The sequence below is a fragment of the Macadamia integrifolia genome, chromosome 4 (genome assembly GCF_013358625.1).
Source record: "Macadamia integrifolia cultivar HAES 741 chromosome 4, SCU_Mint_v3, whole genome shotgun sequence".
In the NCBI taxonomy this organism is placed as follows: domain Eukaryota; kingdom Viridiplantae; phylum Streptophyta; class Magnoliopsida; order Proteales; family Proteaceae; genus Macadamia; species Macadamia integrifolia.
The window spans coordinates 32,814,106-32,831,672 of record NC_056560.1 but is presented as its reverse complement, the minus strand read 5'-3'; the positions used below and the strand labels follow the sequence as shown (position 1 = coordinate 32,831,672).

Sequence of the window (17,567 nt, the reverse complement as noted above, 5' to 3'; positions counted from 1 at the left end):
AGACCTGTAACCAGTAATTAGAGAGAGGAGAAGGAGAATAGAGAGATTGAAAGAGAAGATGAAGTGAGACTATAAGAAAGGGCAGCCAGTTGTGTATTGCTTCCCCCCTCCATTTTATTATTTATAAACTAAAGAGTTACACCAAATAACGTAAGTAGTACCTTATATAACAAGATAACTAGAAAATAGAAACGTACTTTGATTAGGAAACTAAAGTAACTTAGTCTAACTTGACAAGGTTAGGAGAAACTCCCAACTCGTGATATATATCTCAACACTTCCCCTCAAGCTGGAATATACATATATCAAAAGAAAAGCTCCAGCTTGGACCAACAAGAAATAGAAAATTAAACCCAACAACAACATCAAAGGCTCTTCATAAGGAAGGCAAGTAGTATGTAAAATGAGTAGTAGTAGCATCAAGTATGAGCATCATCAAAGGCTCTTCACAAAGAAGGTAGATAGTATATAAGGCAAGTAGTAGTAGCATTAGGTTGTCGAGGACCAAGTAACAATAGTAGCAAAGGCTCTTCCCAAGGAAGGCATGTAATAAGTAAGACAATTGGGGATTGTGTGGATAGGCGCATGGCAGGTTTGATTCCCCATCTGTGCATCTGCAACTTAAGTGGAGACCATGACGGTGGGTTGCTGTGCTAGTCTCCCCGAGGATTAGTTGAGGTGCGTGTAAGCTGGCCTAAACACCTTGGTTAGCAAAAAAAAAAAGAAGTAAGGCAAGTAGCAACATAGGTTGTTGGGGACCATGTAGAACATCAGGCTGTCGGAGACCAAGTAACAACATCAGGTTATCGAGGACTAAGTAGTAGCATCAGTGTGCAAAGGTAAGCAAGTAGCACCATTAGGGTGTCGAGGACCAAGTAGAAGCAAAGGCTCTTCTCAAGGAAGGCATGTGGTAAGGCAAGTAGTAACATTAAATTTCTAGAGACCAAGTAGCAAAATCAGGTTGCCAGGGACTAAGTAACAACATTAGGTTGTCGAAGACCAAGTGACCAAGTAGTAGATCAAACAGACAATATAAGAACTCCAATCTCCCCCTTACGTGTAGCATGACATGTGGACAAACAATGTCCAATAAGCAGCATATCAAATGATGAGCATCAAACAAAATGGTTAATTAAGAGTAGCCACAACCAACATTCCCAATAATAGCAATTAGACTATCACTCCTTGTAAGTACCCAACTTGTGAAAAATATAGCACCCCAAATTGATGCGATCTGGGATCTTGGGGTCCAAGACCCAAAATTGAGTGTTATATGCCCACAATAGGAAATATGTAATTAATTCATGTAAATCCCAGGTTTAAAACCCGTCACAGATCATAATCACGGGGAAATATCTCAAAGTAACAAGTGAGGAGTGGCATGGTTGTAATTAACTTAAAATCCAACTATAAGCACATGGCTGGGCAAAAGGGAAAACTTGGAAGGTGCAATAAAATTAGGACACACTGAGATAATAGAATAAGTGAAGGGTATTAATGGAAACCTAAAGAGTAAAATAAGGAAGCAAAAATAAAGTGAAGATGAACCAGATTCAAAGTGGTCGTCTTCAACTTTGGATAGTCACGCAACCAACAAGCTTTGTGAGAACCAAGAAAGAAGATCCAAAAGCCACCAGGCCAGATGGACATCAAAAGACCATCTAGTGCTCTTCCAATAAGGACCAATGATTCCCTTAAGCCTGTGATCAATCTAACGGATGGATCTCTCAAAATCTCAAAAATTGATAGGGACATTTTCTGCAAAAAAAAAAAAAAAAAAAGTATCGCCCAGACTTTAGGGGAACTTAAATTGTAGCAGATCAGGGGCCTAAAATAGCCTAATATAGATGTCAAGTGATCCTTCTAGCCGAGTGAAATAGTCCTAAAAAATAGAAGATGACCAAATGGCTAGGTGTAAAATAATTTAAAGATAAACTGTCTTTAAAAAAAAAAAAAATTCTATAATAAGGTTCAAAAATAGTATTCTTCATAAAGCTTGATGGAAGTAGCAATCGATTCAGCATAGACAACCATGAATAAATAAATACCATCTTCAACAATGGACACTAGTGACAACACTAATGGCAACAAATAGCTGATTAAGGAGGAAACAAAAAAATCAATGGTCACCAGAAAAATTTTCGACAGCAACAGAAGCGGAAAACCAGTAGCAGCTTGTGATTGCAAACTAGTAGTGGATAGAGCAACAAATCGAATTAGGGTAGCAGTAGCAGTAGTAGCAAATATGATCTTCATATAAATAATCGTTAATTCTTCATCAAAACCCTAGTTCTTCTAGGGTTTCACTAGTAACCCATGACCTTGGAACGACTCTCAAAACAACTATTGGTTATAGCCCTGACACCATGTAACAAACCCAAGACTTGAAACTAGCAACTGAAGAGGGGAGAAAGAGGAGAGAGAGAGAGAGAGAGAGAGAGAGAGAGAGAGAGAGAGAGAGAGAGAGAGAGAGAGAAGACGAAGTGAGACTGCAAGAGAGGGCCGTCGATTGTGTATTGCTTCCTCCCTCCATTGTATTATTTATAAACTAAAGAGTTACACCAAATAAGGTAAGTGATACCTTGTCAACAAGATAACTAGAAAATAGAAACGTGCTCTAATTCAGAAACTAAAGTAACTTAGTCTAACTTGGAAAGGTTGGGAGAAACTCCCAACTCATGGCACATATCTCAACAACCCTAAATAGAAAAGAGATCTCTATTAACGTTATAAAACTTTTGGCAAACTTTTTTTTTTTATGGAAAGAAAAATTAAATATTATGAAATAAAAAAGTTATATCTATGTCTTTGTTAGTGATAGTTAGAGGGGATTGTTTGGTCTTAGCTACAAAAGCCAAATGTTTAACAAAAAGGACCACGTCGTCGTTGGTAAGCCTTATCTTATAAAAATTGTTCTAAATCCACTGCATCGCTCCAAACTTCATGGATGTTCCAACCATTTGATTTTGCATGTTTTAATAAAAAAAAGAAGAAGACCCCTTGTGCTTGCTTCAATGAGCTTTCCTCTCATCACATAATTGACAAGCAATGTGGCACATTGTCCTTTATGAACTATACAGTTCGCCAAGTCGAAAACATTATTAGAAGTATTTGAGATAGTAGAACATATCATGATAATGTTGTTAAAGTTGGGGAGGCAGGGATATTATTCACTTTGTTCAGGGGTCAGCTGCTGTTGGTGTATTGGTAACATGTTTGGATATATGAAGGTTTGCTTTTTCGTTAGAAAATGCCACTTTATTTTTTTTGTAACCATAAATGGATGGCATCGAGTATCAATCCATTGAGTAACATGTTTGAGGATATATGAAGGTTTGATTTTTCATTAGGAAATGTCACTTTATTTTATTTTTTTGTAATGTATAATAATAAAAGTGCTAAAAGATCTACTCAGGTGATTGTTAGGAATTGTGTTGGAGATTCTACTGATAGATTAAAAAAAAAAGGTTGGAATAAAAAAAAAATATAATAATATGCTTAAGAGAAGATGCATAAAGGTTTTTTATACGCAAATCCAATGAATTAGCTACCCCAATTCTCTTGGTGAATCCGCGGAAGAGGAAGATATATCAGGGTAATTCATGATGGGTATGACAAAATCCACATGTAGGATCAATTATCATCCATTTCTCTGGTAAATCTTTTGTGGGAATCCCTTTAGTGTTAATCTCTAAAAAAGAGTTTAAATTTTATATATATTTGTAGTTTTTAAAAGAATTGTCATCAATATGAGCATAGAGATACTGATGAATAAATACACCTGTTTGAGACTCAGTTGTATTAATTATTACACCAAATTTATAAAATTTAGCTACCATTCTAGCAGTAACACAGACACTTTTTTTGGAGAGATTGACGCTAATATATTGATTTTTATGAAATAAAAAACACTAATTATTGATAAATTAGAAGAAAAAAAAAAAAAAGGGACAAATTAACAATTCCTTCCCTTACCGCGAAAACAACTCTAATCATTGACATGCTCTGATGCCATAGGGGGCGCGAGGGACCACGTGCTACGTAGGTACGAGCATGAACTTTAGGCGGAGCCGATGCTCGGTTTGGTTTCTGTGTAGTTTTCCCCTCTTCAATTCATTTCTCACACCATTAATTACTTTGCTGAAGAGAATCAAAGTGATGGAGAAGGAAACCCTAGCTGCGGCTCCATCTCAATCTTCTCCCAGCCTTGATGCTCCCCCGGAAGATGCTTGGATTCACGTTTCTCAAAACTTATCTCCTCAGTGGCGGTCTTTTATCGATTCTTCTCAGGTACTCTTTACCCTGAAATTCACACAGAAAAATGTGATTCTAGGGTTTTGTTTGTGGTCTTTCCCTTTTTCTTTTTTTTTTTTTAAATTCATCATTGTCATGTCAACGAACTTTAATGATTTATGTTCATGAAAAATTCAGATTTCGAAAACCATTTCCTAGCTTTCGTTTGGGTTATCGTGATTTGTACTTTAATTGAAAAAAAAAATAAAAATTCAAGTTTTATTGTTGTTGTGAATTCATGATTTCTATTTTCGGTCTGAAAAACTGTTTATTGTGGCTTTCTGGACAGCCAACAATCCATATTCCCATATCTAGAGTAAATCAGGTTGATGCGGCGAGATTAGATGTTGAAATGTCGGGAATGTTAAAAGAGCAGCTGGTCAAGGTCTTCTCTCTGATGAAGGTTTATTTTGTCTCTGCGAATTTTTCTCTTCTTATTTATGCTATACTTTTTTATTCTGTTAATGAATAGTTATTGCTATTGTGATATTTACTTCTCTTTCCCTTTTATTTTGTTTGGATTAGCCAGGATTCTTATTTCAATATGAACCTGAACTTGATGCTTTCCTTGAATTTCTCATTTGGCGGTTCTCGATATGGGTGGATAAACCGACTCCTGGGAATGCTCTCATGAATCTGAGGTACAGAGATGAGCGCGCAACATCCATGAGAGGAAAAGAAGGTAATTTTGACACTGGGACTAACTTGACAGAATGTATAACACTTTTTGTTTGGTTTATTCTTGGCTTCTTTACTCTTGCCTTTATGTGTTTGGAACTTGTATGATTTCACTCTGTTTTCTGAATACATTGGACTCAAATCAGCTGAGCCTTGTCGTAGAAATATGATATCAAGAAAAGTTTCATATAACCAGCAGTTCAATTGAGCCTGTTTCATTTTAAAAGGATAAATTATTCCCGCGTGACTGTTCATTTTCTTCCTTCCTTCCTTCCTTCCGTTCTTTTATTTATTTTTAATTTCTATCTCATCAACTTTGAGAAATACGAATGGTGGTTTGGGCCTTTTGGAGCAGCTGATAGGTCCAATGTTCATTTACTTATTGTTGTTAACCGCACTAATTTTGGCAGCAGTGTGGTGAATGGAGTCCAATATTTTCTACTACAGATTGTTGCCTATTTACTTCTAGTATTTGCATGTTTCCTGATTAATTTCAACAATTTAATGATCTTTGTTTATTTTTGTTTCCCTTGAATTTCCTCCTCTTTAGTGAGAACGGGATTGGAAGGACCTGGGCTCACCATTTCTCAGAAAATATGGTATTGTCTTGCCACAGTTGGTGGTCAGTATATTTGGGCTCGTTTACAGTCTTTCTCTGCTTTCCGTAGATGGGGTGATTCTGAACAGGTACTGCCTTTATTTCTTTATCTAAATCTTGTCGACAATGAAATTTTCCCTTATGGGTTTTAGACACTGATAATTCTTTTCTTGCTTTAGAGATCCTTGGCACGTCATGCATGGATTTTGATTCAACGAGTGGAAGGATTTTATAGAGCTGCCTCCCTTGGCAACTTGCTTTTATTTTTTTACACTGGAAGGTATTTGTTGTGCATAAATTTTTTTCAGTGATGTTCTCAATTCAACATAGTCAAAAAAATACTTTTCAGATGGATTATTTTCTAGATTCATATCGAGTACTTGCTGAAGTCTATTCTGTTGCATTCAAGCACCTAGCTTGTGTGAGATAAGATGATATATTCATCCACACAAATTTAGTGAATGAAAGGAAAAACAATATGTGCTTGGAATGTAGTCAATATGATGCTGAACCGATGTTCGAAAACCTTGTTTGTTCGCTTATGGGCCCACCCGAATGAGAAAAATCAATAATCAAGATGTAGTGGCAGTTTGATAAATATTCCAATATGCACAAGGCTCAGTTTCACAATATACACTCAATGATGAGTACAATGGCAGAATTGGTAATTATTGAAACCCAAGTTAACAATTGGAAAACAATTGAATGATATAACACGGAAGAGGAGGGAGGGGTATTCTTGGAAGAATAGGTGATAAAGACTTATCAAAATAAAGTGGATGGCATTAATGGAAATAAGGGGCTCAAATAGCAAACCGCGGGGAAGGGAAAGGAAACAGGTTGTCTTCAACCTCTGGACTGGACTTGGCGGAGGACCAGAACTCTTTGAAGTGTTGATCTCCCCTGCTGGTACTCCGATGAAGCTGAGATTGATGGACAACCTCGATCTGCTCCAGCTCTATGGATCCCAGACGATAGTCCAACAAAAACAATATTCAGGCTGCCAGATATGGATACTGTAATGCCCAGGCGGTAGAATTGAAGTCAGAAATGGCTAGAGGATGAACTCACGCTGCAGGGTTGATTTGAGGGTCCAATAAATTAGGGATAGAATCACCCCTGCTGGATGCACCTTAGCTGGGAATTTCAGAGAGGAAGAAGGAATGAAAGAGATTGAACAATCTCTCTCAACTCTAATCCTTCGGTAGCAGCAGGGAATGAACAGAGAAAAGAAAAGAAAGAAGAAGAAGGGAAGGGGTTCTCTTACAGCAGTCACACCACACTCACGATGAACAATTTCTCCATCAATTCATTCAATTCTCCAAATCTAACCATCATTGTCCAGCGGCTACATATAAATAAAGAAATACATCTCAAGAATGGAAACTTGTTCTAATAGGAAATAAATTAAAACTGGAAATCAAAATTCTACTCCTATGTATCTACTTCTGAAACAAAGAGAATCAAATAATACCAAGAAAGGAATAAAATGTCCTATGGAACCTACCAACCCTTGCCAGACCAGAGAATCGGCTTGGGTCGGTTATGTCTTGGCTTAGGCATCCAAAGAGGGTCGGTTCAGTCCAGCCAAGCCAAGGGATCTGCATCACAATATAGAGTCCCACTGAATAGAGTCAAATTTCTATTATTGAAGAAGTCAGTAAGAACTCGAAGCTTTCCCCATACATGGTCAATAACTACTCAGTGTAACTGGCTGAAGCATTGTGAAGGTTTACTGAATAATAACCTGAAAAAAAATTTATATTATGAAGGAGCAGTTATTTCTGATAGATAGATAGACGCTTTTGTATAACCCTTTTGGCTCCCTGGTTAAATATCTTATTACGGTACTTATTTTCTACCCACAATTATTTTTCCGCACTGTCCATCTCTGTGTTGACAGCTGTTAACTGTGGCACATTTGGAAATAATCCAGTGGGTGCTTTGGCAATAATCTATTACTAATTCCTGCCTGGACAAAGATGGGTCTTTAGACACTTTTAGAGAGAAAAGAAGTACTTAATGACTTGTAACATTTATTTTTTGATTTCTTCATAAAGCTGGAGTTTTCATAATGCAGGTACAGGAATATTATTGAGAGAGTTCTCAGAGCGAGGCTTGTCTATGGGAGTCCTCACATGAACCGAGCTGTTAGCTTTGAGTACATGAATCGCCAATTAGTGTGGAATGAGTTTTCAGTAAGTAGTTTTGCCACTGAATATATGTTTGGAATTAAATTGGTTCATATAAGATACACATTTGTCTGTATTTTTTAATTTTCAAATACTGTTAGATATTTAATTTTTGCTTGACTGACTAAATGAGACAATCATTGAGATTTTTCTGAGTTAAAACCTTTGCAAAAGAAAACAAATGCAGGGCTAATCCCAAACGAGTGAGATCCAGTGGAGATCAGCTTGTGACAGGTTCGTAAGTAAGGAATGAAATCAGATTTCCAAAATATTTGAAGTTGGGATAAGGCTTTGTTGTTGTTGTTTAGTAAAAGAGAATCAAGGGATCAGATTCAGATAAAATTCTGGTCAAAGGATTTCATTGGATGGGAGAATATAATATTATAAATCAGGCTTGATCCTACAGTCAGATTCTTAGGATATGAAGATTTCTACCTGAAGGAGGAATTTCCAAACCTGATAATCGATGAATTGATCCTACGGTCAGATTCTTAGGATATGAAGATTTGTACCTGAAGAAGGAATTTCCAAATCTGAGAATCGATGAAAGGTTCTGAGAAACCAGATTAGAAATTCATTTCAGTACCAAATAACAAGTCTGATGGTTGTCAGAAATCTAAGATTAGACTTAAAAAAACAGAGCTTAAAAATCTATTGAACTGAAATCAGACTTGCAGTGGGATTATCCAATGGTTTTATTCACGTTTGAATTTTGAAACCGTAAGAGCAATATATCTTTGGGTTGAGTAAGAAGCTATATCTCCATAGCTGAAAACAGAAACCAATTGCTAAGTAGGGAAAAAGTTTAAATCCAATGGTTAGATTTGAAGTTTTAGAAACCTAGTTGGAGTAGGAAGTTGAGAAGCCAGAAAAAAAGAAGAGAGAATTTCTTATGCTAAGAACAGAATCAGAACTAGAAATTGATATGAAGAGAGAAGAGAATTGTAGAAACTAACCTTGTATTCAATGGATAAGAAAAGAATAGAGAAGATAATATATCAGGTTTGGGATACCCATCCTGCATGCCAATTCGGCAACTCCAAGACTCTTAGCAAAAACTCATTCTATTTACTCATAAACATCTCCAAATGATGAGGTATATTACATGTCTAAAGACCTTCTAAAATTCCTATATTGACTTATAAAAGGACTCATAATCACTTGTTGACTTATAGTAAATAGAATCAAAACAGAATCCTTAAAAGCCATTAAGCATCCTAATCTAACCCAAACACTTAACTTCTAATCCCGTGTGCTAACTTTACCCCCACTTTATGGGCTTATGAATTAGGCCATTCCAAAAATAAAAATCCCAAAGCCCATAAACCAATGATGAGATCCTGGTTCGGTCCTAGCTACATAATCAAAATCCTTACTAGATAGGATTTTAGGGAAGTGAGAACAGTAAGAGGGACATTCTGGAACCAAACACTGTTTGTTCTTCATGATCAACAACTAAACACCTTCTGGAACAATTATGTGAATAGCTAAAAAATTACAGGAAAATGGAAAAGATAAGACGGATATGACCGCATTGGTTAGAATCTCACCAACACCAAAACAAGGAATCTCACCGATGTAAGACTAGATCACGAAGGACCTAATCTCAGGTAGGATTTGAAATTCTGGATGAATAGAAAAGATTTTGATTATGCACTAGCTCAGATGGAGCTGAAACTTAGAGTAGGTGAAGGTCCTATATGGGTCAACAAATCCTCAAAAGATGAGACAATTCCGATGGTTGAATTGAGAGATCTTCTATTGACATGAATTAGGAAACTTTTGACTACTTTTTAGAAACTAGGGTTCGTGGCTTCGGATGATCCTCAAAATTGGAGTGAAGATCCCTTGTACAATGTATAGGTATCCTTCAAAAGAAGAGCCTCAATTGATTCCTGGTTGGGAAGTTATGCTCGAGGAATGAAAAATGAAATGTAATGGAGATTCTCAGTAGCAGCAGCTACATGCCTTAAATTGCCTCCAAACTTTGGTCGAAGGGGGCTCTTAGGGTCTCAACAAAACTCTAAGAGGGCTTGAGGAAAAGCCTGGTAGTTTGGGAGATACAACCAAAATCGATTTGTCTCAACCTTGACCCTAGTTAGTAAATTAGCATATAATATGCGAATTTTTTCCGTATTCGAACGTTTCAATAAAAAAGTCATAATTTGATGTATCAATCCAAAAAATCCGTATTATACACGTATTTTATAGGTACCCATATTATACGCGTTCTAAACGCATATAATACGTTTTATTCTTATTAATATGTTTAGTTGGGGAACAAAAAAAAAACTCAACCCCAAAAGCCAAAACGACACTTCTCCTTTTCCGTAGGTTTCTCGATTTTGAGAAAAAATGTGGATGACATGTCTCCCTTTCTTATTTTATTAATTCCAACATATCGCCACTCCCTCTCTCCTTTATTACCTTATACCCTTTATTTAACTTCATTTTTCAAGCTTATCCTAAATCTATTAATCAAGAACCTTATGTGTCCACGCTCTTGTTTCTATCCATTAGTCTATTAAGTCTACTTAATTATAATTTTGCCACATAATTTAAAATCTTACCTTAATTACGAATCTACTGTTGGTTATTACAATTGAATTATTGAATATCTAAATAGACCTATACGCGATCTGATTCCGGTTTTAGAATACGGATCTGCGTCAGTAGGGGTTGTTGTGGATTTTCTTGTTTGATAAGATAATCTCAATGACTATATTTTAATTTGTTAAAGGATTATCCACATGCTATTATTATTATTATTATTATTATTATTATTATTATTTTGACAAATATATGCTAATATTTACTATGATAGAAAGTGGTTGATGGATCACCTATCAACATTGGCTATTGCGCCGAATGGAATATTAGAATCTAGTTGTAAAACAAACAAAATTGAGAAATGATCCCCAATTGGAAAACTATATTGGATTTAGGTGTTCATAAGAGCATGAGATATTAGGATTTAGTTATAAACAACTAGTTTTAGTTCATTCTTAATACCAAAATAAACCAGTATTTTTGCTCCAGGGTTTTTACATAGCAATCGTATTAAACACGTACTGTATCATTGTTGTGCGTGTTTTATTGCGCTGAATTTCTTAAAAGTATTATTTTTGTATGGTCCGTTTAATTTCCGTATGTATCCATTTCCGTATTATTGCCGTTCCTGAACTTACTAACTATGACCCTGACACCTTGGCTGAAATCGATCATTCTCTTGACTTCCTTCAAGCTGCTCTTTTGATGGAGCTTCTAAACTTCAACAAGCTTGTTTTGAATCTTTTGATCACTCAAACACTCTCTCCACAATAAACAAATAAAAAGGAATATAAAAAAAAGAAAAGAATCGAGAGAGGGGTTGAGGAGGGGGGAGAAGAAATAGTGAATAGGCATCTCACCCCTTTGGTTTAGGCATCTCACCTAGGGAATCTCACCCAATTGCATCCCACAACATAACATAAGCCATCTTTTTTGTTTAACTCAAATCTGTCTTTTCATTATAATTGATGGGCTTTAAATAGCTTTACATTGCTTGGACACAAAGACATAACAAAAAAGGAAACTAATGGACTGACTCTAACTTCCTAAACTAACTTAAGAAATAAACTTCTAAATACTTTGCCTTACGTATAAAAGGAAACGACTAACTTGACCATTGAGATAAACAAATAGGAAACAAAGTACTAATTAAATAAAAAAAGGAAACAAATCTTCATGCTGCTACTATCGGTGGACAGCTTGAGGACTTCTAGGAAGGCTGCTGATATCTTCAAGCAATTTCTTAGCTGACTAGGCTTCTAGAGGTTCCACTTGAAGACAAAACAGCAGGGGTTACTGTTCACTTGAACAGTTACTTGTGAACAATATTTTCAGCTTTCCTTTTGGGGTGGTTAGATGGGACCAAGGTGGAGGCTGGCTGGTCCAACATTGGACTTGGTTCAGTGGGGCTAGCAGCCCCTTCCTTGTGCAACCTTGATCTACATCAAACTCTGTATCTCATAGTTATGTAGGCAAAGCCAAAATTTCATTTGAATTTTGTTCTTTCATTAGCTTACAGGCAGGTCTTTATATACAATGGCTACGGGGGTTCTAGACTCTTACGGGAACATCCTCCAAAACTTTGACCAATTGATGAACTTTACATTTTCAAAGTCATTCACAACTAACAATGAAACTAGCATATTGACATCCCCAAGAACCTATTGATATACCCCACAAGGTTCAAAATTTCGAGGTCGATTGGGCATTTTTCTTGGCATTGTTGGAAACCAAAGTTTCGACCCCCAAACTGTGTTCTTTGTCTGATTTTTTGTGTACACCCTATTTTTGACATTTCTGCCAATTCCATGAATTAGTTTCATGAAGAAAGCACCTAAAATGATACTTGTGGTGTTGACCTAAGTTTGCTAGTGTACGTTGAGTGAAGTTGCACACTAGCCTAAGTCTACATTAGGGGTGTCAACCGGTCGGGCCGGTCCGGTTTCGGTCGGGCTTCATCAGGCTTGAAGACTTTCAAAGGCTGCACCGTGTCCGCCCATTTAACTAATCGGGCTTAGTTATTGAGGGCATGGTACATTTTATATTTGGTCGGTTGGCCTCAAGCTACCTTAATCGGGCTTTAGTCGGGCCTTAACCGGTCTACAGACATGTTTAATGTTAAACGGACTTTAACCGGTTTTTAAACGGGCCCTCTTTAAAATGTGCTCTTATATTCCAGCCCACTCATGCAAGCCCAAAAAAATGACAATAAATCAATAAATGATACCAAATATAACCATTATTTAAAATGTGAACATGTCTTTACTTTTTAGTTTTTACTCTTTAATTTGGAGGGTAAAATAGGTATTCTACAATCATTAAAGGGTCGGGCCTGGCTGGTGCACAATAGGCCGGTCTCGGTCGGGTGTTATTTAGTCGGTCTCGGTCGGGCGCCTAATGGTCCAAGTAGCAGGATTGAGACCGATTGTTTGTAAACCGGCCGGGCTCAAGCCCGACACATTTAATAAACAGTCCGGGCCGGGCCGGTCTATAAACGGTCGGTCCCGATCGGTTTAGTCGGGTCGGGCCACAAATTGACACCCCTAGTCTACAATCAATGGAAATACATGATTGTATTTTTCAATGGAAATACATGATTGTATTTTTCAATGGAAATACAAGATTAAAACAAAAAAAACATACTGTAGATTTGTAAAACAAACAATAATGTTACATGATAGGGATATATTTTTCACCACTCAATTCATGGTGGAGTGTCTAAGCGGTTCCAGTCCACGAGCTACGTACCATTGTAACTATCATACCTACTCCTTTGAATACACTACATATGAGTCCCATGACATGTTTTGGGCCTAATTGTTTTGGAATTCCATCACTGCTCATTTATAAAAATCATCAATATCTCTTAGGTATCCCAACCTAGGGAATGGCACTCAAATTTATAAGATTTTGAAGTGACACACATGGTTGGGATGGATACCTGAAGATGCTATCAACAAAAGATGACCCACCACATGACCCACCCTCTAAATGAAGTAGAAGATTCACCATATCCACCACCATATCCAAATGAACCAGTGCTTTTGAAGGATGGTGCCGGTATATACACCATACGGTGGATGCGATGCTAATTCGACACTCTTAAAACCATTATCACCATGATGTACTGGACTAGGACTCGAGTCTATGACTTCTTGTGCACGCCAGTGCCCAGATTCGTTACTCTTTGCCAGTGCCTAGATTCTCGACTCTCTCCCAAACTCATGGCCCCGATTCTCTACCCTCTCCCAAACTTATGGCTTCCATTATGCCAAACAAACTGCATATATCCATGCCTATGCTCATCCTAGCTACCTCCTCATCAGGTTTAAACTGTCGGCGCAGTCCTCGAGTGCAGCCTTCTTGTCCTGAACTGTGATTCTCATCTTACGTGACATGGGTGAGCTCAGTCTCTCCTGTGAATCTGATTGGCTCTGGTTGTGGCACTGGGTCCTAATGCATTATGTCATCCTTGCGTAGGGCAGCCAATCTGTCACCGTCACCACCACTATGGCCTTGGTTTGGGTTAGGTGTCCAAGTGGAAGATGGTGAAGGCGACCATTGCTCTTCTTCATCATTTCTAGTACCAGGCTGGGGCTCAGATGGACGGGTGTCTATGAGTGAACTTTGCCCTCTTATGTAATATAGTCATCCACGTTAACATCCATTTGTGAAGCAATATGACTGCTGGGCCGATCCCCAGGCTCATCTAAAAGTAGCTCACCTCGATCTCTAACCCACTCATAAAAGGGATCTTCCTCATCTTCATCCATTTGGAAGATTTTGGCAAGCTCGATTTGATTATTATCATTCTCCATGCCAAGACGTATGTGCTCTTCTTTTAATCTCATATTATAATGCACATACACCAGATCCCATAGCTGCTTAGCACCCAGTCGGTTCCGTCTCTTGGAGTATATGAGGTTGAAAGGACTCCAATTGCGCTCGCACCCAGTGGTGGAACATGTATGAGAAATCACTTTAATTGCTACTACGGACAGGTTGGGTGAGTCTCTTCCATATTACACCCCCCATTTAGCTGCGTAAAAGCATTAACGAGTATTCTTATTTGTTAGTTGATGCTATGATGGTGCATATCTAAATATGAACAAAAAGGCTAAGGTCATTGGACTAACCAGCGGTAGTGCTTTCCCGACTTGCAACAGCCACTGGATGTTCAAAACCCCCAGTACCATCCCAAAAGGCTTTCATTTGTATTCATTTAAGTGTTTGGTTCCAAAGTTTGCAACTTAACATCAATATCCTAAGTTAATAATTACATAATTTATTAATTACCACTCTCACCTCTTTATTAATAATATTCTAAGCGGTTGGATTTGCATCAAGCTTCTCCACCACAACGTGAACTGCATCTATAAGATCAGTTCTCAATGCAAGCCTATGCTTGTATTGGTACTTAGGATTTTATATAATACGCTGAAATAATACAAAGTAGTAAGTAACTAAATGTCAAAATTTCTAAGTTACGGTGAATAGAGTAAAACTCACCGGCCCTATGTAGAGGATGCATGACTTGCCTCTCCCAATAGTCTTTGATTATTGAAATGAACTTCCTTATACCCTTTCTGTACGCCGCCTCCACCTTCATCTTCATCATTATAGCTTGCTCATGTGATTGGTAAGGTGGTTTTCCTCTATGAGTCCACCATTCTCAAGACGTTGACGATCAGGTCTAATATCCTTACCAACTTCTTGAGGTCATCCCAAAAGTTTTCACTAGCAATAGTGGCCTGGGCCATTTTCCCTTCCTGAGAATTATACCCCTCCCAATCAAACCAATCCTCCAAAGCAAACATGTACCTAACTCCAGACTTCTTCATCTCAAAGCTATTCAATGCGATATAGTTTTCGCAAAATGTGCGTTAGCCTTGGCCTCACCATAGTCACAGTCACATTTGTTCCTCCACAATTGTAGAGCAAATCCATGGTTGTAGACTAAGGTTGTCACTTGTCTTGTTTTGTCAACAATAATGTTTACAATATTCAGATTTCCCATGTCTTTTAACTTGAGATCAATGTAATAGGCTTCATAGGGAGTTCCAAATAGATGGTACATGGGATTGTTGATTAGTTTATCCCCAGACTTCTTGAAATTGTTCCCATTGTCGATGACAACATATACCACATTCTTTTCCCCTACATTCTTCACCAAATCTTTCAATAACTTGTAAATATATTTACATCATTCTTGTTGCTAGATGCATCAACTAACTTGAGGAAGATAGTCATTCCATCACAGTTTACCATGAAATTGATGATGGACCGTCTAGTGGGTCCAGTTCGACCATTACATGTCACAGTCACTCTATAATACTCCCATATGCGCTTCAACTCCTCAATGTAGTCCACTAACTCCTACTCCTACTCCTGCTTCTGCTTGGATAAATAAACATTATACGTCTCATATGCATTGGCCCCTTCATATTTGGCCCAACCCTACCTATCTTATCCAACATGCTGGTAATACAATCCTGTGGTGGCATTGGCTGGTATGCTATGGTAGAAAGCCCACTTGGAGAAAGCCATCCCCACTACCCCCCTTACACTGGTCCACACATGTTTGAGCTTTAATTGTCATGAGTCTTGTTTCCAAAATAGTGTAGGATCAGCCTGAAGGACCTCAACGTTACGGTTATGAGCTGGAGCTGGGGTGGGGGTGGGGGTTGGTCCCTCACACTCCGGGGCCTCCTTAGTGGAATCTTAGGATCTATGTTTCAACCTCCTCCTCCTCCTCTGGGGCTCAGGGTCTTCTATGGCCTGTCCTGATGAATAGCTCCCCCATTCATTTGCACAAATCTCTCCCGATAAATCCTAAGCTGGGCTCTGCTCGCTGCCTTTACCCTTCTCATTTCTTCAGCCTCTTGTGCTGTTTGTGCATCATCCAAGTCCGGCTCATCACTATCATAATCTTGCTCCCCTAAGTCTGGCAACGTCTCTGTACTTTATTAATTATTTGTTTAAAGGGTACCTGCTGATGGCAATGCTGAAGGTGGTCTCTTTAAATGAATCTTGAGATCCTTGAGCTCTGCTGATGGCCATGCCGAAGATGGGTCTTAAGGTCTTTAGTGTATGCCTCTTTGCATGCTTTTTGGTTTCTTCTATACATCTGAGAATGCCTAGATGCAAATCCTGTACATCCTATTTTATTTGTATTTAATATATTCTTTGCTGACTTATAGCAAAAAAAGAGTGGGCTGGCTGTCTGTCATATTGTGGTGGGGTTGAATCAAAACGATGCTCCATAGGAGTCATGCGGTCAGACAGTTCCTTGAACTCTGTTGTCATTAACTTCATGAGATCAGCAAGTTGAAGATTTTGGGGTGCTGATCTGGGCTATTTGAACTTCCCTCCATGCTCTGATACTAAGTGATGTGATCTTGGTTATTCTCTTCTTCTGATGGTATTGTTTGGAGTAGAATTTATCTGCATCAACCAAACCATGGGTCAAATTAATGTCTTCCGAGGCCCAATTGGCGACACCTTAACTGCATAAAAAACAACCATACTATACTACATCAGCAAAGAAAATATCCTAACATTATCTAAGAACAGCTACTACTATGTCATTTGCAGGCTCTCCATGGCAATTGGCACCTAATGCCGTATGCTAGCCAGATGTCCAGAAAAAGTAGCTAGTCTTAATAATTAGTTATTTCAATCTTGTAAATGAATATTGATTATGATATTTAAATATTGGGAAAAGGCTGGGCACACTGCTGGGGTGCACAGCCTGTGTGATTCTCTCTATCTCCCCTTTGGAAATTACCCCCATGCCCCTCCCATCCCAGCCCCCCCCCCCCCACCCAAAAAAAAATCTGGTTGAGCTGCTAGCTCCAGGAGATTAATTACTTATTCAGTGACACTTTGACATTCTGGTAATTGCTTCAATCTTTAGGTGTGAAATAGCATGAAAATCTTATGTGGAAAAGAGGAGCGTTAGGCCTCCATTTGTTACTTTAGTCCTACTACTTTATGGCATAATATGCGCTGTATCTGCTATGCAGGAAATGTTGCTGTTGCTTCTTCCACTTCTCAACTCATCATCCATCAAAAAATTTCTTCTCCCATTCTCGAAGGATAAATCTTCTGGGACCACTGCAGATGACACAGCTTGTCCTATTTGCCAGGCAGATCCAACCATTCCATATCTAGCTCTTCCTTGTCAGCATAGGTATATTTTAGCATACCCTTTCACTAAATTAGTATTTTCAGGGTTTTTTTTTTTTTTAAGCGAG

At 38.1% G+C, this 17,567-nt stretch overlaps 1 protein-coding gene across 2 annotated transcripts in view; it reads left to right on the top strand.

Moving 5' to 3' along the window:
* Nucleotides 1-3,936: 3,936 nt before the first annotated feature.
* LOC122077188 (peroxisome biogenesis protein 2) overlaps nucleotides 3,937-17,567 on the top strand; it is a 14,459-nt gene continuing 828 nt past the window's right edge. Inside the window, exons 1-8 of one of the 2 annotated variants that reach the window (XM_042643039.1) lie at nucleotides 3,937-4,045; nucleotides 4,147-4,290; nucleotides 4,583-4,696; nucleotides 4,819-4,975; nucleotides 5,522-5,658; nucleotides 5,749-5,849; nucleotides 7,650-7,767; nucleotides 17,337-17,503. In XM_042643039.1, coding sequence (XP_042498973.1) covers nucleotides 4,159-4,290; nucleotides 4,583-4,696; nucleotides 4,819-4,975; nucleotides 5,522-5,658; nucleotides 5,749-5,849; nucleotides 7,650-7,767; nucleotides 17,337-17,503 — 926 coding nt within the window. In that variant the 5' untranslated portion in view covers nucleotides 3,937-4,045; nucleotides 4,147-4,158. Of the gene's footprint in view, nucleotides 4,291-4,582; nucleotides 4,697-4,818; nucleotides 4,976-5,521; nucleotides 5,659-5,748; nucleotides 5,850-7,649; nucleotides 7,768-17,336; nucleotides 17,504-17,567 lie in introns of both variants that reach the window. The other variant, XM_042643038.1, reaches the window with a different exon arrangement.